This window comes from Branchiostoma lanceolatum, chromosome 3, assembly GCF_035083965.1.
Source record: "Branchiostoma lanceolatum isolate klBraLanc5 chromosome 3, klBraLanc5.hap2, whole genome shotgun sequence".
In the NCBI taxonomy this organism is placed as follows: domain Eukaryota; kingdom Metazoa; phylum Chordata; class Leptocardii; order Amphioxiformes; family Branchiostomatidae; genus Branchiostoma; species Branchiostoma lanceolatum.
The window spans coordinates 12,455,793-12,479,653 of record NC_089724.1 but is presented as its reverse complement, the minus strand read 5'-3'; the positions used below and the strand labels follow the sequence as shown (position 1 = coordinate 12,479,653).

General features: G+C 40.7%; 2 protein-coding genes across 4 annotated transcripts; one reads left to right on the top strand and one right to left on the bottom strand.

Moving 5' to 3' along the window:
- Positions 1-997: 997 nt before the first annotated feature.
- Positions 998-20,906, bottom strand: LOC136430328 (uncharacterized). Of its 3 annotated transcripts, none has more exons than XM_066420832.1 (10): positions 20,797-20,906; positions 10,330-12,144; positions 8,705-8,791; positions 6,707-6,874; positions 6,109-6,296; positions 5,598-5,741; positions 5,216-5,330; positions 3,808-3,985; positions 3,301-3,533; positions 998-2,943 (listed from the first exon to the last, which is right to left on the bottom strand). In XM_066420832.1, exons 2-10 carry the CDS (start codon positions 12,116-12,118, stop codon positions 2,714-2,716), a joined length of 3,132 nt encoding a protein of 1,043 aa, XP_066276929.1. In that variant the 5' UTR covers positions 12,119-12,144; positions 20,797-20,906; the 3' UTR covers positions 998-2,713. The 3 variants fall into 3 exon arrangements, with proteins under 3 accessions (XP_066276929.1, XP_066276931.1, XP_066276932.1); XM_066420834.1 differs by lacking the exon at positions 20,797-20,906 and adding an exon at positions 17,553-17,744; XM_066420835.1 differs by lacking the exon at positions 20,797-20,906 and adding an exon at positions 14,688-14,809.
- Positions 20,907-20,915: 9 nt separating this feature from the next.
- LOC136430335 (uncharacterized) lies at positions 20,916-23,860 on the top strand. The gene is made up of 3 exons (XM_066420845.1): positions 20,916-21,024; positions 21,391-21,551; positions 21,966-23,860. Exons 2-3 carry the CDS (start codon positions 21,399-21,401, stop codon positions 22,464-22,466), a joined length of 654 nt encoding a protein of 217 aa, XP_066276942.1. The 5' UTR covers positions 20,916-21,024; positions 21,391-21,398; the 3' UTR covers positions 22,467-23,860.
- The last annotated feature ends 1 nt before the right edge of the window (position 23,861 follows it).

The window sequence follows — 23,861 nt, the reverse complement described above, 5'->3', positions numbered from 1 at the left end:
CAGCGCCAGTTGAGTTACAAGGGGAAGGCCCAGCGACTACGGAGGTCCTTACTTCAACAGGTGGGTGACAACATGGGACTAAAATTTAGAACATAGAGTTTACACCAAGAGTAGAGGTAATATAAGAAATCATGACTGAATGCTCAGCTTGTTTGATTGTCAAATTCTGTGGAAAAGGGCCAGTGTGTATAGGTACTGACTGAACAAATCACTATTTCCCCATGTATCAGAAATTCAGAAGAGGTGGTAATGCAGACCTGCACGAGCCACATACAGCTCTTGGATGCCATATATTATTTTCATGTCTGTACCTTGTACATATCACTGAAGACTGTTATCTTAATTTGATTTGCAGAATCAGCAGTCGCTGTCCTATGCCCTGGAGCGAGTCAGGCAAGTTGAATTCAGCGGCAAGCATGCTGTCAAGCCTGAACAAGACTTCCAGCTCGGTACAAATGGGCCAGCTGCCTTTCCCACACGTTCTGTTTCAAATCGATTTCATTTCAGACAGAAGCCGCCGCGGCGACTTGATCCTATCAAGGATCCCAACAGAACTGCAGAAGCAAAGCTTAAGGATCAGCAGAATGGGCAAAATACTAGGAAAGAAACCTCAATGACTCATCAAGTAATCAACGCTTACAGGAAGATATTACTGCCTTCTTGTAGCATCCCTCCATCACATGGACAATGCCTGTCACAGAGGGCAACTGGAAAGCCAGTAAGTCACGGTACAGACAAGAAGACAATCATGTTTGTACATGGGAACCAAATGCTCTGGAACGCAGTCGAACAACCCAAGCAAACAATACCCTCTGTCACAGAGTGACACTTTAGATTACCATGACCTTTTTCACACAGAATACAAGCAATGTTACAGTAAAGCGTATTGAAAAACATCTATTCTTTTTCTCTCAGTCCTAAATGTCATCCTACACAACACGCGATGTACATGTACAATATGACAAGTACTCTTGTATCGACAAGTACTCTTGTATCATCTTTTGGAATATTTTTAATTTGTTTCCACAGATACAGTCCAAATAGACTATACTATACAGCTCTCATGTACTGTATACATAGAAAACTTTGAGCATAATATAAAATATCCAAAGCATCAGAACAATATTACTACAATTCATAAGGTGCACTGTTTCTTATTTACATCTGATTATACAGACGCACGTCCTGATTTTAAACCTCCTTGGTCCTGTAGTGCAAGCTGATATTCAATTCCTGACATTACAGACAGGTGCCTCTGAAGGAACTAATAACCCACAGCGTAACAAGTGTCTGCAGGAATCCTCTGGACATTCTTAGGTAGTCTAAATTATCATTGCTACACAATAGTTGTGGTACATATAAATTTGATTGAAGAACAAAGCAGAGGCAAATAGTCACTTTTAGAAGGAAGAATAACAGGGAATGGAATAACTGAATGTCAGTATGTGGTTGACATTAGGATCTTCATGATGTTTTACCTGTCAAGTTCATTTTTAAGGATCTGAAATAAAAAGATTTGTTTATGTTCATACATTGCAACATTTCCTTCCGCAATATATGCACAGGTACACATGCCCTGAGGTAGTTTCAATCCAAACAAAAACTGCTCACTAACACAATGTACATTTAGCACACACAAGAACAATAATAAAGCATTAAAATACCACAGAAAATATAATGTACACATCAGAGGCTTAAAAGACCAACTATCATACTTCTTGTTCTTTAAATGACTTTAAATCTGCAGTCATATTTCGCAGTCATATTTCCTTCAATATATTCCTGAAGAAATCTTCATCACATTAACTTCTCAGCATACACATGAAAGACAATGATCACTTTACCAATGGCAACATGATTTCTTTGTATTTCTTCATCTCTGTACAAGAGCTGGCTCTTTTCCCACTACTTAACATACTTCATATCAAGATTTATTCACTATACAAACATGTACATTGCAGTAGCTGCCCAAAGTATAATTTGACAAAAACAAGACTTCACATCACGTAGGACAAAGCAACAAATTTACTTCTAACACACAACACAGTCAATGACTCTCATACATGAAACATGATGCAGTGTTACAGAAAGCTGTAACAGTACATGTACATCATACTTCACACTGATTATCTTCTCAACCCCAAACAACATTGGGTCAAACCTATGGCACAGCACAAATAGCTGAGGTTGCTATACACATCTAACCCTAATCTTGTTTGTATGGCTGCAAGTTTAGAGGTCCTGTTTTCAAAGCTTACTTATGACATTATTCTGCACTGGAGGAGGGCCTTGTAGGTAGAAACTTGGACTTGGGGGGTGGTGTCCTACATATATACAGCACAGCACACATCCCTTCCATTAAAGACCTCAACATATTGGAAACTCCACCCCCTCTCCCACAGATTTTTTGGCTATCCCATGTATATCATGTACTAGTAGTATATGCAAATCTAGATGACCAACACAATGTGGGCATCATGGCTTTGTACAGTTCAAAGGTCCAAGAGTCAACTGCCTGCAACAATCGACGTGCAAAATAAAACAATTGGTCAAAGAGCTTGTGTTTGCCACAGAAGTATAATCCAACAAAGGAGTGATCTCCCTCTGGCAAATTTCACTTTTGTGACTACATGATTTTTTCCATCCATGCAAAGCCTCTTGTACCATAGACGGTAGCAAGGCTGCTGACACTAGTACTGTTGCCCAGTTCAGGTCATAACACATCTGTCTGTCCTGACATGCATGGGAAGGATGGCAGCTTCCACTGCCTCTCCCCACCGTGCACCCTGAGAGCCAGCCACGCTTGGCGGTTGGGCAGGCGGTACAAGTCCTCCTCACTGCCCCCCACAGCCACATCGCTGTCGCTGCCGTTAGCGATGGGGCTGTCACTGCTGAAGCTGCCACGGTTGGACCCAGGGCCTGTACTGTGGCTGTACTCCGACACTGCAGCAGTACACACATAGAAATCATTACTGATAATCAAGAGAAAATATTATCTTATAAAAATGGGACTGGCTTCTAGAAATAAGCAAAGAGAAGCCTTGTTTGTTAGCACATGAATGGAAATTGTCATCTAAAAATGTTTCCTCACAAAGTTGGTACACATGTAGTAGAGTAGAGTAGGTGGAGCACATAGGTACTTCTTTTTAAAACAGAAACATGCAGGAAGGGAATAACTTTATTGAATGACGGTGAAAACAGGGCAAAAGAGAGGGAAAAAGGAAAGCTTTGTTAAAACCCATTGCTGAATTTTGTTATTATATAGTTCTGAGCAGTTGCAGGACATTTCATCCAACTCACTGTTTGACTCCAAAGTGTGGCTGAGTTTCAGGACACCGTCACTTCCTGTCTCACTCTTCCCTTTCCTGCCAAACGGCTGCTTCTTCAGCAGCGTGACGACCCCCTCCACGTGTTTGAAGGCATCCAGGGACAGGATGCTCTGCTGGGCGTCTCCTGACAGGCTGCTGAACTCGGAGGAGATGAAGTTCCTCACGCAGCTGAAGTCCACCTGAAGCTGATGAGCACCATGGTAACTGTAACAACAAAATGGTATTATTGATCTATTTATCAGGTGGAGTAACTTTGTTGATTGGTTTGTTGATTAGTTAGTTGTTTTGTAATCTTACACAATAACTCAAATAATTGCAGTGGTTAATTTTTACCTCGTTACAAATAAATGTAACAGCAAATGATCATACCTACGACCCATCACAGTGTACAAACAAATATAAATTTTTCAAGGCCATACAGAAATGCCTGAAATGAACTCCACTGTGATTTCCTTAGCCTGTTAAACACAATACACACCTGAACTTGATCCTCTCCTTCAGTATGTGGCCCAACCAGGACTCCAACATGGCACTGACAACAACCGAAACAGCCGAGATCTGGGCTGTTGTCTTCAGCTTGCTCACCCCCTCTGTGACAGGGAAAAGCACAGTCTCCACCGCCTGTTCAGCGTAAGTGTTGGGTTCCTCCGGCAGGTCTGGAAATGGGCAAAGAAAAAAAAAAACCCCATAAACAACAGAACAGTACCTACTGGGAAAACATAAGAGAGTGAAGTTTCTGCATTTCAAAGTAAACTATAAACATATTTTGTTTCCAATTTGCTTTGATCTGACAGGTGAATGGAACATCAATGACACTTTGATGATATCACATCCGCAGGCAACAACATCTGTAAGACAGCTCAATATTCTACAATCCAATTCCACCTAAAAAAGGGCATAGGTCAGTGGGGTTAACATTACCCTTGTAAGTACACATGTAAGTCCAGCCAAGCATAAAGATATGGAGATCCATCTCAGCTCCCCATGAAAGAAGGCACATTACTATCGCAGCACATTATCCATGTTTGTACTGCCAAAATGATTACATCTTTCGGATGTAACAACATTTCCTCCCAATTCTATCTTTACATTTTTTGTCATGTCCTTGCTGATCTATTTTTGGGCATTTTTATTGTCACCTGGCAATATTTGCTCAATCCTGATTGACACTTAACTTTCATCCTCACCAAATCTGAAATAACTCCTTGTACATGTCAAAATTTCTGTTTTAACCTTTGGCATCCAGTACAGCCCATTTGCCAAATATACAAAAGAAAGCTATCGTCCCAGTGGTTTTAGTGGTAAATGTCAGTGTGAGGGAGGATTCAACCTGACAGTTATTCCTAGCTGACAGAATGTCTGTCCTGTTCCATTAAAGCCCTGTCAGCACAACCTGCGGTTACTCCGGCAGGAAGCTTTCACACATGAGAGAGCACCGTTCCACAGATTACACATGGCAAGGACGTGCCAAGGTTGCTGTGGAGGCGGCTTAATGAGGTTATTTTAAGGCCTCACTTTACACACATACAGACGTCTTTGGGAAAATGGCCACATAAATTTTTAAGGAGATTTCCTTCGGCATCAAGGTGTGAAATGCGTTTCATACATCAAGACTCAGCGGTCCCACCGGAATCAATTTGGGCATTAGACTAGCTAGAAAAGCACTTTTATTCAATTCTTTTTTTCAAGTACAGTGTATAAAAATTACATCTTATCTTTTTTATACTTAAAACAAAATCCTCTTCTTAAGCTAAAAGGAGACCCGATCCTCCTAATGTTTGTCTCCATGATCCAAATTTTGGAAAAGATTTGGATTCCAATCCGGAAACTTGTGCAATTCACACATGGCACAATGTACATGTGTTGCAAGTACAACAGGAAATTACCCAGACTGCTCTTCTTCCTCCAGACCTTGCCAGTTGGCATACATTCCTGCCAGAAGTTGGTGGTCATCTTGGTGCAGTCCTGTGAGAAGGCTTGACTTGCTGCACTGGACAGGCACTGTGGGGGCACAAGAAAGGTTCATATACAATATGCTGTGTTAAAATTTGTATATAACATACTGTACTTCGCCAATTCAATGATAAGTCTCATATGGGCAGCTTGAGTTCATTGTCACTATGTTGCTCAACAAGAGTGACCTCATTTCAAACATTCAAAGAAAAGAATGCAGAAAGACAAAAAGGCAGAGACTCAAGCAATTTGGCTGACACAACACTTCCCCAGAATACCATGAGCTATGCTATGGAGTGTGACAGTGGTACTTACATGTAGACCAGCACTGATGTGGTTGAGCTGCTGCACCATGTGGTTGAGCCTGATTTTGAGCTGGTAGTTAGCCCCTCCCGACTCTGCCAGCATGTACAGCTGTCTGCTCTGCTTCAGGGACATCACCGCTGTGTCTGTCAAAACCTGTCGGGGTGACAGAAAAACACAACATAGATCAGAAATGGCATGCACAGACAGGTACAAAATGCTGGAATTCTTTCCAAGCTTTGGCAATATGATAGACATTTATTTGACCTTGGGACGCACAATATTTAGCTGATCTTAACATCACTTTGTGTCTGCTATCATCTGGATTGTCTGGCTGACGGTTTAACATAATCAAGCCAGGATGTGGTTCTCTGGGCAGTCTTAAAGAACCAATTTCAAGCAGACAGTTTCAACTTCACCCACTGTAAGGTCTCACCATTCAGCTCCGGGATGGACAAAAACACTGATATCCCTGCAGTATGAATATTACGGCTTCAAAGCTCCAACAGGAGTGCTGCCATACCTTGAGATCTCTCTGTGACAGCAGTAAGAACTTGTCCAGTGTCCATGAGGACAGGTACAGGTTTGTCTTGGTGCTGAGCCAGTGGGAGGCAGACTGGAGTGTTGCCACCAGGCGAGCCAGAGTGGGCGGGATGGACAGCAGCAGTTGGGTCTGGTAGTTTGCCAGTGGAGGGATGACACCATTTTGTCCTGAAATGTAAAGAAAGAAAAATGTCAAGAAAGAAAGAAAGAAAGAAAAAGGTCATCCGTATACTTTCTATCATGTTACTCTTAACCTCCCTCTGGGCATATATACTACAGAGCAGCTAACGCTATACAATCTTAACAGGTTCTTGACTGATTGATAATTAGTTAGGCACCCTTTCCACTAGACAGCGATTGCTGAGCCACCATTGAGCAACAAAAATTGGATTTGTGTGACCCTTGACTGATTTAAATATGATGCATGGTGCAAGTGTATGACAACAAAACACACATACGGTAAAAAAAAAGTGTTCTTTGTGTATGAAGTTCCTTGAGCAGTCTGTCAATTCTTTGGTCACTCAGCCATAGCAGCATCTAGTGGAAAGGTGGTGTAAGTTCTCAGGAGAATGCCTTACCTGAGGGATAGCCCTTCTGGAGGCTGTTCTCCACAGATTGCAGGACACTCAGAAGGGGATAGCACACTTCCCGGAACAGTTGTACAGTCTGAGTGCCAAAGTCTCCTGGACCCATGGGCACAGCTACACACTTGTCTTTGGCAGATGTAGACAGTGCCTTGCAAAATGCTGGAGGTATTCAGACAATGAACAATATGAATATCTAACATGTGCCTAGTTATAAATGCCCTACAACAACTCTCACCCTACGGAGAGTTGGAGAGAAAAAAAGAATTGTTTTCACATGTTGAGGCTGCCATCTTCTTCAAAGCACTAGTACCCAAGGTAAATGTAGAATCAGAGTATGAACTATGAAGGTTTGAAAAGAATGGTGTTTCTTCACACAACACTATGGATGGTTTGAGATGTAAAAAGATGCACATGATGCTAGCTATGCTGCTGGATATGTGAAACGATTTCTTCAACTCTAGTCAGAAAGAAGTATAAAGTGCAAAGAAGCAATTTTCAGACATACAGTCAAACCTGCCTAGGCGACCACCTTTTCAACGCGACCACCTGGCCATGGCGACCGCTTTTTCTCGGTCCCGAAAATTTTCCCCATAGGCACAAGCATTAAGCTGCCTGCCCAAGGCAACCACCTGTCCAACGCGACCGCGACCGCCACGAACTGGGACCGCACAGAGCACGATCCCTGCCCATGGCGGCCGCCTACTTTTCAAGCGTGTGGTGACATCGGATCATTTTGCTGTCGTATTTCACGGAAATGTTTTCAAAACTTTGAAGGACAAAAATAAGAAAATATATGGAATAGTTATGTTATAGCATCGATTCTTCCATGAAGTGTTTTGATAAAACGTTCCCCTATAAACATTGTAAAGACAAATGTTTGTCACCTTTGTGATCTTGTTGTGCCTATCGTAATCTTATGGTGTACCGCAAACTCAGTACGGTTTATACTCAATTTTCAAAACAAATACGTAGTGAATGGCGTCAAAAAGTCAGATTTCACAGAAATTACTATCTATTTGTGTATTTTCAACCAAAATGTGTCTGTGTCTTACTAAATTCCACCGTAAAATGACATTGCGGCGGGCAAAACATCGGGCGAGAAATGTTGTTCCTTGGTCCCGACGCCATCTTGGATTTGGCGCGACCCGGATTTGGCGTACCGCTGACCTTTCTAAAACACGCTTTTGTGCATGAACATTTACGAATACTCTAGTTATTGATGAAAATTGATATTCTTATTTTCTTTTTATTTCCATGAATCTCACAAACCTTTATTTGACGCTGTGTGTTCTGCTGCAAGTGAGTGGCTTACCTTTCGATGCAGTCGCACCGAGCTTGGCGGCGCGACGAAATCACACCGTTCCGTTTTCATCTTTAGTTGTCAGATCGAAAACTTTTTGCTCCTTTTATCCAGCGGTCGGCGCCCCAAAAAAGGCTCAGGGCTAGCAGGTGCTATCTAGGGATTTGTCATAGGCCTTAAAACTCGATGATGTGCGCGCATGTGTGTGTGTGTGTGTGTGTGTGTGTACTATTTAATGTAACGTGTGCATGCGAGAGGGCGCTGCGAGAGTTTGGAGGCAACCATTGTTTTGTAGTCAAAACTATGACGAAAATTTGTACACGATGTAGCGGTAACATTATACAATTATTACAACGATAACGGAAAATTAAATTTTTGTAGGATCTTTCTGTCAATGAGAATTAAACCTGGTGGGGGTCATGCTGTCTAAATTCACATAATTTCCATCCATTTACGTACTGTATTTGAAAACCTCGACCTGGAAACATGTGAATCGAATCCTCTTCATGGCGACCACCTGTCCATCGCGACCGTTTTTGCTCGGTCCGCCGGGTGGTCGCCTTGGGCAGGTTTGACTGTACCTACATAACACATTTAATTGAGGGTTTTTTTTGGGGGGGGGGTATGATAAACAGGCCTGAAATACATCATTTTCAAGTCAAAAACGGACAGAGCAGTAAGCATCTTACCAGTGTCCCAGTCCTGTACAGCAGCTGTGTGGTGTAAGCTGTGGAGAACAGGCTGCAGCGCTGCTACTGCTGATGTTGGGAGCATGTCTGCACAAACAACACATTCAGATTAACATGCTGCAATTGGTGACAATAAGATACATGATGTATCCCTGATGAAAATGATGTTGAGCATGAAATAAAATATATGAAGTACTTCACAACAGACTATACAGTACTTATTGTACTTGAAGGATTCAGTGAATATGTGGGTTTGTGGGTTCTTCTGTTACCTTCAGTTTGTTACATTTATACTCTTACGAAACTAAAGATCCAACTTTAACACAACACACCATTTCAATGTTCACATCAATTTCATTGTTTCCATTGATGGTATATAAAAGATTGTGAATTGATGAATTCTTCTCAAGTTCGTTGATGTTTAGTCTGTTTTAAATCTAATAATCATTGATCGCAATGAGTCATTCCCATTCTGTGGAAGATTTTCAAAGCCTGCAGAAACTAAAGATCCAACTTCAACACAATCTTAAATAACACACCATTTCATTGGTCACATCAATTTCAATGTTTCCATTAATGGAGAGAAAAGATTGTGAATTGATGAATTCTTCTCAAGTTCGTTGATGTTTAATCTGTTTTGAATCTAATAATCATTGATCGCAATGAGTCATCCCCATTCTGTGGAAGATTTTCAAAGCCTGCAGGCCAGTGCTCGGTACATGTACATGGTTTATCTGATTATGCTCAACACATGAGATCATAATATTACATTACACGTTGTTGTGACACGACAGGCATACAGTATAAGTAAATTAGGTCTGGAGTCTATTGTACTCTATCAAAGCACCCTGGTATAAGAAATCAAATAAACCTACTATGCAAGTGAATTTTCTACAAAAAGTCAGCAAAGACAGTTTTGACAATAGTTTCAGTAACAAACATATTTGATTGGCTTTTTTTCTACTTCACTTGGCTCCCCAGATGAAGTGTTGCACTTCAATAATCACCTCATCCCCCGCACCTGACGCCCGTCATTAGTCTTATCAAGTAAGATGGCAGCAGATAATGAGAACATGTCTGAAAACACCTGTGTCACTGGGATATGCAGGCGGGGTTGTAAAACTGACAGTAACCACATGTGAGGATTCTCAGTCTACTGATAAAAACATGTTACATCTTTGAAGTTTGATCATGGCTTGCTTTCATATTCATAAAATCCTTTCAGTAATAACATGTTACAAATTAAGTTCCACAAAAATAGCCATTCTAAAATTAAGTTTAACTGAGTCGAGTTCAAGTTCCCTGCTGATAGGATGGCAGTCATTTATAGACATGTGCATGGATAGTCATTTGATTGCCTATTTTATATGGCCATTCAATTGCCCATTCAGTATGATTTTGTGATTGCAAGGTCAGTCCGGACAATTGACGGCCTTTTCAGCACCAAGGACAGTGTTGCTGTGTTTAGCAAGATATTTCATCAGACAATATCTAAAGAAAATAAACAAACCTGATGTAAATACAATGTAAGTCTTTAGTAGATAATATACATGTATTTTATGTCATAAATATCTGCAGTGCAGAAGTGAACTGAAATGTAGAAGATGAATAGTGGCTGTGCTCACCTTTGGCAGACACCTGTGTAACCATGTGCAGCAACAACATGGCTACTGTAGGGTTGTACAGGACAATAGGGCCCAGTCCTGCAGGGTTCCCTCTCCACACTGGTTCAGACACCATCTCCGCAAGGTTGGCACCGAAGCTCTGCCACACCATCTGTAGGTATCTCCCTCGCAGGTGAACCCGCAGGCTGGAGTCCACACTATCTCCCCAGGTCACGCTCTTCCGCCGACGCTGCCCGTTTGTAGACGAGCTCGCATCTGTATCCTCCCCGGACCAAGTTTCGTTCAGTTTGTCTGTTGATTTGCCATTGTGAAGGTTCTGTTGCGGAGTGGGCAACTTGTACTCCCCGAATGTCAAACTTCTGGCTTTCATGTTCCCTTCAGTTGAAATTGCCTTGCCCTCCAGAACTGGTGGTTTCTTGGGAGTACGTCGTAAGAAGTTTGTGGACTTTGACACGACTTCTAGGAAAGCAGAAATGAGGTATTCTTCCTCCGTTGTGAATTCAATCAAAGGAGGATTTTCTTTGGACAGATCAGGAGATTTCAGGTTGCCCACCTTTAACATCATACTTGTAGTACTACTCATTTGGCTTGAAGTGTCGCTATGGTAGTCCGAAGTATTGCTACTTTGACGACCGTTTTGATCGTTGGGATAACCTAGCCAGTCAAATTTGGGCAAGCTAGGAGTTCTTATAAGGGACTGGAATTCACCATTCCCAGCAAAAAAGTCATGCACAATCTTAGCTGCCTTCTTAGAGTGTTCATGACTGAGGATGAGAAGGATTCTCTGCAGTGGAATTGGTTTTACACCAGTGAAACTATTGCACATATAATTGGACCTTGACACATGCAGGAGAGAGGAGGTGTCAGTTTGGAAGGATGTACCATATTTTGGTCTATGCCTGGAATGTTGGACCTGAGATACAAGGGAGTTGTAGACCTCAATACCACGGGCCATACTCCACAAGCCTTTTTTTGACACTTCTCCCATCTCGCAGTGTGCGAAGACGTGCAGACCCGTCATGATGAGTCTCTGCACCCAGTACAGGGCTTCGTCACGTATTTGCAACAACATTTCCCGTACAGGTGCCAGCTCTTCCTGCAGCCGCAATACACAGTCCCGCAGCCATTTATTTGTGTACATTCTTCTCTGTATGTCGTCCCAGTGTAATACGTGACTCCGCAGGTCGTCGCAGATGCTGCCCAGGATTTCCAACCGAGAGCTTGTGCCCTCCACCTCAGTCTTTGCCTTGGAGATCTCCTGCCAAACTTTCAACTCCTCATTCACCATGAGCTGGATGCTCTGTACAAAAGTCGTTGCAGAAGATACTCTCAATCCACAGTCTTTCAGTAGAAGCAAATGAGCCCTACTTTCCATTAAGTGTCTCAGCTCAGAGTACTTCTTTGCAACAGTTGCCCCATTGCGACAATGGACGAATGAAACGCCGTGATCGCGTCTTTGCAGCCCAATGTGGCCGGCAGAATCTAGCAAGCGGAAACAACTTCCCAGGACTTCGGCTGTTTGTTCCACATCTTCTACCGCAAACGCCGGCGTTGCCAAGGACCGCTCTGAGCCGGACGATCCCGGTCGCATTGTGTCGGTCACGTGTAAGGTGTATTTGGGTTGGAGGGAAGCCTGGTTCAGGAGAAGCGGTCCTGAGTCTTCTAAACTTGTGACTGAGATGGGAGGGAGGAATTGAGGGGGGTTGAAAGCGATCCCAGGGGAAGGACCCCCTTTCAGTGGAAGGAGTCTGGAGGGCCCCCCTCCTTGTGGCAGACCTTCCTCTCCCATGTCACATCTTTGATTACTCTGACCTCCTGAAAGGCAAAATAATATGATGATCATAATGTTACTGTCAATTGGAAAAGATATGAAGAACAGCAAATAAGCAAACTGCTAACAAAAATGAGAGCAACATTGCAGGAGGTCCCTAAAAATAGTCCAATGTTCACTTACTCACTGTAAACACATCATTCTAATTGAATTTTACCACATGCATATGCATCATTTATTTGCAAAGGTTAGACAATATCATTGATTTTATGTCAACATAAGGCTCTCTTCAGTTTTCAATTTTTTTCCGTCCCACTCATTGTTTGGAAGCCTGTGTTGTTAATTTCGGTTGTTAAATCTGTCATTTTAAGCTTTCAAAAATACATCTTCATCAATATCATTTCATGAAGTTCCTATTTTTGGAATAGATGAGGTGAATTTTTTGTCCCAGCAAGCATGGGTCCTGGCCAGAGACAGCCCTGATATATACGACCACACTTACTCACATGAAACTACAATTATTTGGAAATACACTAAGACTAGTATATGTAGGCAGCAGGGCATGAGATGCATCACCCCAGTCTAAGCTTTACAAGAACTGGACTTATTGACATGGGAATTGGGATTCTGTCAGCCATGTATGCAGAAATAATATGTAGTAAAATATATGTTATACATGTATAGTTACAGTCCACCTGGTATTGATGTGCACTCTACTAGCACAAGTGAAATATGATTCACATTGATTGTCACAAATGTTTCACAAAAGACATGTGAAGCAAACACTTCTCATCATCATCATCATCAGTCGACATGCTTTCGCTACGATGGGGTTATACTGCCCTTTTTACAGGGTGACATACCCTTTCGTTGGCTGTTCACAAGACGGGGATGCGCCAGTTCTCCCGTCCTTCTAGCCAAATCATATTCCCCACAGAACTGATTGCTTGACAATAGGACCAACCCACACATGCATATAGACATCACAGGCTACATTGTGTACTGCACAGATGGCAAAGTAACTTTTCAATCCCCCTGGACTTGTACATGTATTATCACATAAATCAAATTCCTTCTCAACACACATTTATGTATGTAGTGCCTACAACTTGCTACACTAGGGAAAACTGGTGACATACTTTGCACCCACATCATCAAAACAATATTGTTACTGAAATGAAAGGCTTTTGAAACAAGCAGCCTCCACATACTGCAGCAATACTAATTACGACTTTGGGGATGTACATGGCAGGAAATCAATATCACATCACTAGTGGACATGTTCAAGTAAACACAACACAAGAGTAAAACCACTTGAACAGAAAAGACCTAGACATTTATAACAGCTACATATTTTGATACTGATAACTACAAAACATACTCAAGACAAAAATCCACTTTCATAATCTAAGTAGCGATAAATGCTGTACACTATGAAGGATTCCGTAAGGACATTAGTTCAGTTCAGTTCATCCTCTTTTTAGAGGTGACACACGTGTTTCCACAAGTTCCTGTCACATGTCTTTCTGATATCCGGGCATCAAAGAGTAAGCCAATTCTTTTTGATCTCTTTCCTTTCATCTTTTTAGGTCACCATCATGTGTGGCCTTATTGTTGAAACAGTACCTAACCTGGTCATACTTAAGATAGAATCTGATACATAGAAACAAAAATCAATCACCAGCCAACTGTTGCACTTTACCAGTCATAAAACAATTACATGTGGTTGACTTAAACCCATCAATATATTTCCTTACTCCAATAATCTGTAGACAGGATTTTGGGTAATCCTTTCATAAACAGCAGGCTTTTGAATATTTGCAGGATTTTCCAAACATGATGAATGAGACAGAAATTGTTTTCTTATAATCTTAAGGCAATTTTGTTTTTTTCTACATATGCAAAGGTACAAGGCACAGATCTTTCTAGAGGATGTGCTATTTGTAAGTGTCAGGTGAAAATCTACACATCTGTGCAGCAGAAGGCTATAGCTATATCAGTATATGTAGTACGTTGAACTTTGATAATGTGGTCTTCACAAGCACAAAAGAATAACTTATCATTTATAATGGCCAAGGCTATAATCATTTACAAAATGTTACTGTAATAAGTTACTAATAACTCACAGTCATAATTCTAACGTCCTTGAATGAACTTTCCTTCTTTTGCTGCCACTTACAATAAGACCTTAGAAATGCTGGCATTATGCAAACACTGTACCATAGATCTATGTGTAGCTGGTTATAAACGGGGCTGAAAATGGAAAATCATTTAGAGCTATTCTTAGCTTATACAACAGCTTTTACTATAATTGTTCCTCTGTTGACTCTACAACATCCAAATGTGCTATAAATCATTAAGTTCAGAAAGGTTTCCTGATCCAAGATGGCCGGGCTTGATGATATTGCTATGAAGACAGGGAACATGATGGTTTATAAAACCTATTCAAACATTACTTACAAAAACTATACAGACTTCATACACCAAATTTACATTCTACATATCAAACCTTTGCCTTTTCATAACGATAGACACACTACAGTCACTATATACATGTACTCAATATCATAGAATTCACAATATTCACCATGATTGTAGTCTATACCACCAGACTACCTGTGTGTACAGGCAGTGGAGATTTCTGGTTGAATGAGCTCATCCCCAAGTTTGCTAACACCCCAACACGTCAGTGATTTCAGTGAATACTGTTCAAAGGCATGAATGAAGTCATCACTAGCTACAGAAAGAATGTGAACTGTCCTTGATTGGCGGTTACAGGTACCACTCTGATCTGTTGGGACTGTCCGACAATCGACTGATTATGGAATGATGACTTCTTGTCACGGACCAGGCTTAGGAAACATGGCATTTAACTACATGTATCTTAACAGCAAAAACATGTCTAACAAGTCCAACTGAGCCAGACACCCAACAGAAAAACTATCTGAATTTTATGTACTAGACACAAACAGTCACCGAAAGACAGTCTGGATAAAGGACAGTCTAAACCTCTTTTCCAACTTTCACCACACAAACATGTTGATTTTTCCTTAGTGCTTAGCCTGGTTGCACCTGTTACACATAGGTGTGACAACAGGTGTGATAAGTTGACACTAGTCTACCTGCTATTATTTCTTTACGAACAGGTTGGGCTGTTGACTTAGTGCTGCCAATAGCTTTCCTATCACAGCAGTGGTAGAGTCAACGCCAAATATATAGCCACTCACGAAGGAAAACACTAGAGTGAATGAGCTGTCAGGACCAGGGGAAAGACAAACTTTGTGATTGCTAAGGATTTGTGGATCACGTGTACTAGAAGGGAGAAAGCTACACATATGATCATTCCACCTGTTTGTACTTGTTGCCCTGCACAAGCAATTCATCTAATACCTGTATCCCAGTAGTTTCAGATTTCTGTTATATTCTTCAAAGTAATTGAAGCATATATACTATGTGCTGTTTTGTAACAGAACTCTGTATCTAACATGACAAACCTGTTGTAGGTAATTAGGGGCAACACCTGACACCCTAAAAACAACCTAATTTGCTATCATGTTTCCAGCAAACATGTGTGTTAACACTTTCTCTCCAGCATTAGCCTGCAACTTCATCAATCTGCATTGGTGGTTAATGCACTAATATAAATGACTGAGCTATACACACAAGACAAAACGAATCAAAGAAGGCTTCTACTCAAGTTCTAGTGCAGACAGCAGACAACTCGGTTACTACTACTAGTCACTTTATCTTGTTGTGTTGGAACACATTCATTATATTTAAGGTTCCGGGTCGGAGTTCAATTGTGACGGGGGGGGGGGGTTGGGTCGTGACCCGGTAATCTGCCGGAAGTGCGTGGTCGTCACCCTGATTTCTGCCCGAGATTGCTTGGTGATGGTTTTAGCTGTGTATGAATATTTTGAATCTTCTGAAAAGCCCGTGAGTTGTAGTATTTTTGGGCGCGGTGCAGTTGGTTCGCTATCGAAGCCTTTTTTGTATTAGTCCGCGGGAACGGTGATGCGGTTTTCTCGCCTGATGACCCAAATAGCATCGTTTTTAATGCATTTTCACCGAATTTGCGTCATCGGAGATTGCGAAAAAGTTATCACATGACTTTTTTATTTTTTTCATTTTTCAGAGACACCATTTACTAACTTAAGCTTTCTCAGCATATATGCCGTGACCCCAGGAAAACTCGTTTTTTCCGAGCAGCTTCGATCAAAAAAGTGTAAAAAAATGATAATTTTCGGATGCCAAATTTACATTTTACTATGGTTTCTACCCAAAATAAAGGGACAACGGACAATACCGATAAATACATCGGAAAACAGCAGAAACCCGCTTTTTGACCATGTGATTACATTTTCCGTCCTACTTTTCTCGGCGGAATTGTAGCCCGTCGACCTGAGGGTGTCGGCCTACATACGAAATCGCAAAAAAACTCCGGTCCGAGACCTTAAAGCTATCAAGAATACTATTTAGCTGCAATTTGAAATACCTACATCATACTTGTAATTATGTCTTTCCTGTCTAAAATCACCCTATTGGGATCACCTGTATGGGAAATATCATATGGTATCAGTGATTTTGCTTCAAATACACTGTATATTTTATGCTCTACGCCTAGCACATCAACCTCCATCCAACATGTATTTGCAACAGTATACACTAGTAGTGAAATCATAACACCTGTTTATTGAATACCTACTCTAGATCTTCTGAACACCAACTCTTCTGGATATTCCAAATGCCTTTCAGGCCAGCACCCTTCCAGGTGACAAAAGTAATTAGTAATTATAAATCTTTGTCAAACACACTCCTGACAGCCTACTGACATTTTCACCAAGCTATTTGACATTATCGTTCTTGTTACCATGTCAGTTATATTGCAACTTTCATGTTGAAGACATATACAATGTTGGAAAAATCTATTGTTTAAAAAAGTAAATGCGAAACTCAAAGCCATCATAACATACCAGTAACATTTTTCGCCAGTGTTAGCTCTGGATCAAGGGATTTCGCCTACGGATCTTTTCCTTATAGAAATCCATATACTATAGACACTGATTATTGTGATAAAATTTCTACCATGGCTGATTGTAGGGTAGAAATCAGCAATATTTCCAACTGGAAATACAGCTGTACTAGGATCTAAAAAACGATACAGTTTGCATGATTGTTTTAACACAACATTACTGTAGCTTGAAACTACACAGAGACAAAAGCCTAAGACTTCAGAACTACTACTGAGAAACAGTGATATAAGGAGGTGTGAAAAAACTGTATTGGACAGGTTTAAGACCTAGAAGTATCAAAGGGCAATTTTATGTGTACAGAACAATCATCATACGCAATATCTGCACAAGGGTTACCTCAGCCCATTAATGTTTGAGACAACAATTTAGAGACAAACAACCTGAGATAAGATCTAGATTTTACGATACCGTACTCCTACCATTGCTCTTGTTTGTCAGTACGTCCTGGATCCCAGCATCTGTCTATCTTGACTTGCACTTCATGAAATTCACCAGTAAATCTGAATCAAATTTGTCCAGCGGTTTGTCCCAAACAGAAGGTGTTGCCAGGCCATCTGTTGTCTCCCACCCACCTACACTGTTGACCGATGGGCAGGGACCTTTGCTTCAGTAAAGGTTCGTGTGTGTACTTTGCAGTAGTGGACTGTGCCATGTCGGCTCAAAGCAAGGGGGTGAAAACATATCCTGGAAAATTCATTATTGCCAGCACGAGTTTGAGGCATATTCAACAATCAATTTGCTAGCCCCAAATCTTAATACCAGACTATTCAGTCTTATCCATATTTGACATTGATTGTATGAAAGATTTCAGATACAAGCATTCTAAAGGAATAAACTCATTGCAGAATCATCTGGTACAATTCAATCCAATATTTCAATATTTTTGCTCACACCACTAGTACTGCCTCTTGAGTCTTGACCTAGTTTCCATCATGTTGGTGTTGTGTAGTAAATTTAAAGATGACCTACCTCATAAATTTTCAATTATGAATAATAAAAGGCTCAACGCAACTCCTGATAATCCTATCCCTAATGGAAAGGTCTCTGCAGGGTCCTTTAATAATAACATATCGTCACTGTCATGGAAGGCTGAATTATTTAGCAGTCCTTCTAAACAAAAGCAATGGTCACATGACACAGGATAAGGAAAATGGGACATGTAGCAAACTGGTGTTTTGATACCCTGAGGAATACGTCATGTGACCACATGTATGGGTTAAGCTCCCATTGACTTTTGTATGGAGCACAATGGGTGTGAGTAGTGAGTAACTGGATCTGCTGCACCTGGGTGTGTCTCTTGTCACGAACATTTTTGTACCGGCCCTCAAGCTGTCTTATACAATACAGAGTTACACAATATCTAATCACACTCTATTGATTTTGATAGTCATTTTGATTTTTCCCATGAGATATAGTATGTACCAATTGTTTAAGGAAATTCTGTGCACCATTCATGAATCATATGTAGGATACCACGCTGAAAGCCTGATGCCAATTTGTTATTGAAACTCTGTAAGGAGAAGGCCATGGTCTAGTTGGACCCATAAGATACACATACCTCAAGTGTAACGAGGATATTGTGCCAGTACTGAGTAACTTTCATCACATTACAAGATCTAGACACTGTAACTTCGGAATGCTTGAAATAACATGGTTGACTACTCAAACCAAATACCAAGTCACATATACATTACAAGTATACAACATTGACAAACTGTCATTGGTGGGAGGTGTGCCCTATGATTACTAGGCATTTTGACTGCACTGCCTTAAGTTATTGGTATGCATGCCGCAGTACAATGACATGTATGGGGAAATTGGAGTATCAGCCATAACTGTATAACATTTATCAGCTGTATACCACTTGTTTTACAGTTACAGTTCAAATTACATTCACGACAGCATACATACTGTACCATGCATATTCTGAAGATGGAAATAGTTGTTGTATCACTTTGACAAAATGTTTACAGTGACTTATTAAAGCTCAGCAGGTGCCTTCACATCATCAGTGATCCTGATGTAAAGCCTCCTGGGTGAATGTTGTCAAAACAAAAACATTCTAAATAGAAGACCAAGAATATTAAAATTAATTATGTTTGGTTCAGTTGTCTCCTTTACCGATGACAAGTCATTACGATCTTGTCTTTATCCAATGATGTGGTCAACACAAAATGACGATCCAGAGTCTCTTTAATAACCAATCGAGATCATGAAATGGTATGAAAACATCAGCCGACAAAGGAGGCAATGGTCTCTAACAAAGCATGTGCACTGCCCTGTATCACCAGATAAAAGCGAGGAAAACAGGTAAGTTAAAGAAGCGACTTTCAAGAAGGAATTGTTTTGAAAACAATAAAAGCAAAACATCAAATTAGGTCAAGTCAATATTGACAGAGGATCCATAGCAAGATAAAATAGTAAACTCGTCAAATGCAAATGACGGCTTAGGTAGAAGATAGAAGGCATCTATCCTGAGTGTGATTATGTTTCCCTCCAGTTTGAAACATAATTTCTGTCCTTTGTGTTTCCTATTCTATATGATACTAGGACAATAATGTCTATCCATCTAGATCTATTTGAGCACTCTTTAAGGTTCATGTAATACTGTAACCCCAGGAGAACATTTTATTTCTAAAACTGCTGATCTGGACAGAGTGAGATTGGTACATGTACAAACATTTTGTATCAAGTATCAAGTATCAAGGTATTTTACTTGTGCCACATATGCCAAAAGAAACCTGATATGCCCAAATGTTGCAAGTGATACAGAGCACTACAGGTTGTGCCAACAGGTTGTCCTCATCTGTTAAGGACTGAAGAGATGAGGGCCACACAGGTTGACTATGTCAGGGCTACTGTATTTTGATATGAATTTGGATTCCGACAACAAATCAACAACAGGTTTGACAGAGCATTATGATGCCGTTCACTTATTCACCTGTGTTAGCACAAACATCAAGATCAATACTGGTTTATCTTACACATACTCAATTCAATCTGCACTGCTCATACAATATACTGTAGCTAAAATTGGTTCTACGTTTTTAGCAACAATGTTATTTTTCACATCTTTATGAATGATAATTGTGAAAGTAAACTGAAGAAACTTTTTGAATATTTCCTAACAGAAGTAAAGTTATGTTTAACGTTAACCAAGGACATTATTAACCTTTGCAATCTCATAATAGTATGAATACCAGTACTGTGCCCGATCAAAAATAGATTTATCCAGAACACTCAAATGATTTCTGGTGAGGCCATTTTCAGTTTCACACCCTGTTCCGTTTAAAATAATATTAAATCCCCAGAAGCTGATGACGTCCAAGTTTATTTTTGCGGCACATGCGCAGGTGATGACATGACATGACGGACGAGGTACATGTACCAAGTCTGACACATCTGCTAGGATAGCGTCGAGTCTGACAGGGCACCCCTTACTACACTCAACAATCCTTCACAATCTGGCGTGTAGGAAACTGGGGGGAACTGAACGAGAATAAATCTATCTGAAAGAATCTTCTTGACTTTCAGAACCAGGCACCCACCTGTTGGGATATTTGTAAGCTATTACTAGTGAACCTTTCGCATCTACAGCATTTTTCAGAAGGCTCCAACAGAACAACCTCTTACAGGAAGCATACAAGCAGGACACACACTTACCAAACGAGAAGAAACTTGCTGTGGAGCGTCTCGAAGTCTGACAAATTTGGCGGTCAGGATCTTTCCGCCATGTTGTCACAACATGTCTAAATACCGCGGTGCATGGCGGGACAAATCCCTGACCTTTGCCCCCGGGTAAGGCAGGAGTCACGAGGAAATTTGCTCATTTTTGTTTGGTGTGAAACTACAGATTTCAGCACTGTCAACTGTCGTCTTCTCACGCACCAGGTATGTAACAACCTCTGGAGTCGATTTGCATTGCTTTTTTGCTGCATGGTTGTTGTTGTTGCTGTTATATTCAATATATTGCGATTTACTTGTGTTCATGGTCATCATGACTTGACAGTGTGACGACACTTCCTGTAAATTATGGGGTAATTAGTGGTCATGGAAAGTGACCCTCACTATCTTTAAAAGTAGTAAACGTCACTAATGTAAAAGGAGGCTTGAGTAAGGATATGTATTTGTCATAATTTTAGTCTACTTCGCCCCCTTCTAAAATGGGCCAAAATGTTGAGGACTAAATAATAGTTGAAGAGATAAACTGCTAGTATGGTTTCCCTGACGTACATAATTTGTTGTTTTCCCTGACAGAAGCAGGCATGGCCCTGAAAGGGTGCCACCCCACCACCCTGAGAGTGGTGTCCTTCATATGCACGTTCCTGACATTGGGCAGTATCTTGCCTGTGTTCCTGGATGTATCAGATGACTCCCTCTCTGTGCCAATAGCCACCATCTCTCCTTCAGGTGTACCGGTAAGTCTCTGTCATGATCAGACCTCGGTCAGATTGAAAATGATTCTCTTAACAATGGGACATATACATGTACTGTAAATGCAGACATGTTTGCGGTTTTGCGGTGAGCTCTTTACCGGGAACTTAAACCACTGCGAAAAGCCGCTCCAATGTGTGACTGTAGCGCTACTATTGTTTCAAACGTGAACTCAAAACCACCGCAAACACTCCCATTTTCTCCCTACCACAAAATTAAATCCCCGCAAACATTTCTGCATTTACAGTACCTTTAACTCTTAATATTTTACTCAAGAATATCGTAATAGGAATAAACAATTGCAAGTACTTGGTACAGCTCTCAGTATGGCCTGTGATTCTTAGTGGGAAGGAGTACCCATCAAAGGGAAATCAGATTGAATGGTACCTGTGTTGCAGGAAAACTCTACAAAAGAGGTGTCAGTATGTTGGAACTGGAACATGGAGCTGGATCAAGATGGCAGATGCCCCTTCTCCTTCCTGTTCGCTGCAGTTGTGATCAGTGGGACCGTCCTTCTGTGCTCGATACTGTCCAACCTGGCTCGGCGGTGCTGTGACTGCTACCAAGGCGTGTCCCGCCGCCCCTGCCTACGTTACCTGTTCCAGTTTTCTGCCTTTGTCGGCAACCTAATGACATTCCTCCTCCTGGCTGCTTTTGTTGTTCTGATGTTGGTTTTCAGCTTCGCAGATGAAGTCAGTAAACAGCGACTTACAGACAAGATCCTTGCCAAGATGTATCACATCTGGTTTGCCCTGCTTTGTCTTGGCACTCTGCTGTCTTTCACAGCCACGGTGCTGAGTGGTGTGGAAAGTGTGCAGCGCCGTTCGTCTGACTGGCTGGAATACTCTAATTCTCAGTTGCTGATGTACCATGCCAGTCTTAACTACGGTGACTTCTAAACACTTCAGCTTTTGTGAACATAAAAAGCAGCTTTGATATTGAAGATCTAAATGATCCAGAAGTCAGTAAAAGATGCAATAACTTCAGTTCATGACTTCTTTTGTATATTGGTTTGCAATTTTGTACAAATAGTTCACCAAAACTTGAGGTATAGATATCTAATTGGTTGATGTCTAAGAATTTTCTTTTGAAAACTCATAATCACTTCGGAAAGGTGTGTTCTTCATGTCATTCAAGGAAAAAGTTAAGTCTTTTGACATGAAGCTGTGACAATGATGTCAGCTCCAGCAATGAATAGAGCTGTATGGCACTATAAAGAAAGAGCCAATAATAGCCTTTATTTTATTGGCTTCTTGCTTGATTAGCTTTTGTATCACACAATGGTAAGCTGAGAGGTGCAGATTCCTTTCAGCATCTTTTTATTTTGATCTAAGATTATTTTCATAACCTTGCTTGTTGCATATGAGTCGTGTGTTTCTGAGGACACTATGGTGCAATAACCACTGTGACTGGACGTAGGTGTGTGTTACTGTTAGATAATATGCATATGATACTGATATTGTGAGAAAGAGGGCTGGCAATGATCACATCTTTAATTTGGATTCAAAAGGTAGTATGAGCTGCAGTCGTAATGTAGATATTCTCTGAAAATCCATCAATGCAATATTTATTAGTAGTTACAAAAGTGTTGACTTTGCCTTAATTATGCATATTTATGCAATTGAAGAAGTGAAATGGGCTCATGTAATGTTGACCATACATTGGCCTTACCATACTTTGTAGGAATTGACTGCAAATCATGTATGTACCAAAGATATCAGAGCACATTGAATCTCTTATATTCACACTAGTTTAAAGTAAACATAATGTAATTTGAAGACTTAAGTCAAGTTTTTGGCTTAATGTCAAAGAAGCCTGACTGGCTCAACCTAGATATACTAAATGTACAGTGAAGTGTTTCAATAACAGATTGTGTTCGTCTAGTTAAAGTCTACTAGCAATTCAAATGCTGTTATTCATTTCTGAATGGTGGCTGTGCTGCAATATTGTCACAAGACAATTAGTGACCACTTTAAGAATGATTCTATTTTGTCCAGTATTGCTTTTTCAATGGGCCAAATTATTGAACTGCATTTGGTCAGCTACATAAAGACAAGGAGACCAATCTTTCAAAAGTACTGTTTCTTTCATTTGATGGATTGCTATTTTCTTGTATGTCAAATGATGTGCAGTATTACTAGTTAAGGGAAATGAAAGAGTTTATAAGGACAGCAACACCCTGCATGAGTGGTTAAAGAACTCTCCACACTTACTGATGAGCAATCAATTCTGAGCTTGTGCTAGCCCATACTAAACCCTCAGTTGCAAGAATAAAGAAAGAAAGAACACTCGAC

Excerpts from the sequence above, each read along its gene's own strand:
- LOC136430328 (XM_066420832.1), bottom strand. The coding sequence starts at position 12,118 with ATGGGAGAGGAAGGTCTGCCACAAGGAGGGGGGCCCTCCAGACTCCTT. Across the intron at positions 3,534-3,807 it reads AAGGAGAGGATCAAGTTCAG|TTACCATGGTGCTCATCAGC; the intron begins GTGTGTATTGTG and ends TTGTTGTTACAG. Across the intron at positions 2,944-3,300 it reads CCACACTTTGGAGTCAAACA|TGTCGGAGTACAGCCACAGT; the intron begins GTGAGTTGGATG and ends GTACTGCTGCAG.
- LOC136430335 (XM_066420845.1), top strand. The coding sequence starts at position 21,399 with ATGGCCCTGAAAGGGTGCCACCCCACCACCCTGAGAGTGGTGTCCTTC. Across the intron at positions 21,552-21,965 it reads TCTCTCCTTCAGGTGTACCG|GAAAACTCTACAAAAGAGGT; the intron begins GTAAGTCTCTGT and ends CCTGTGTTGCAG.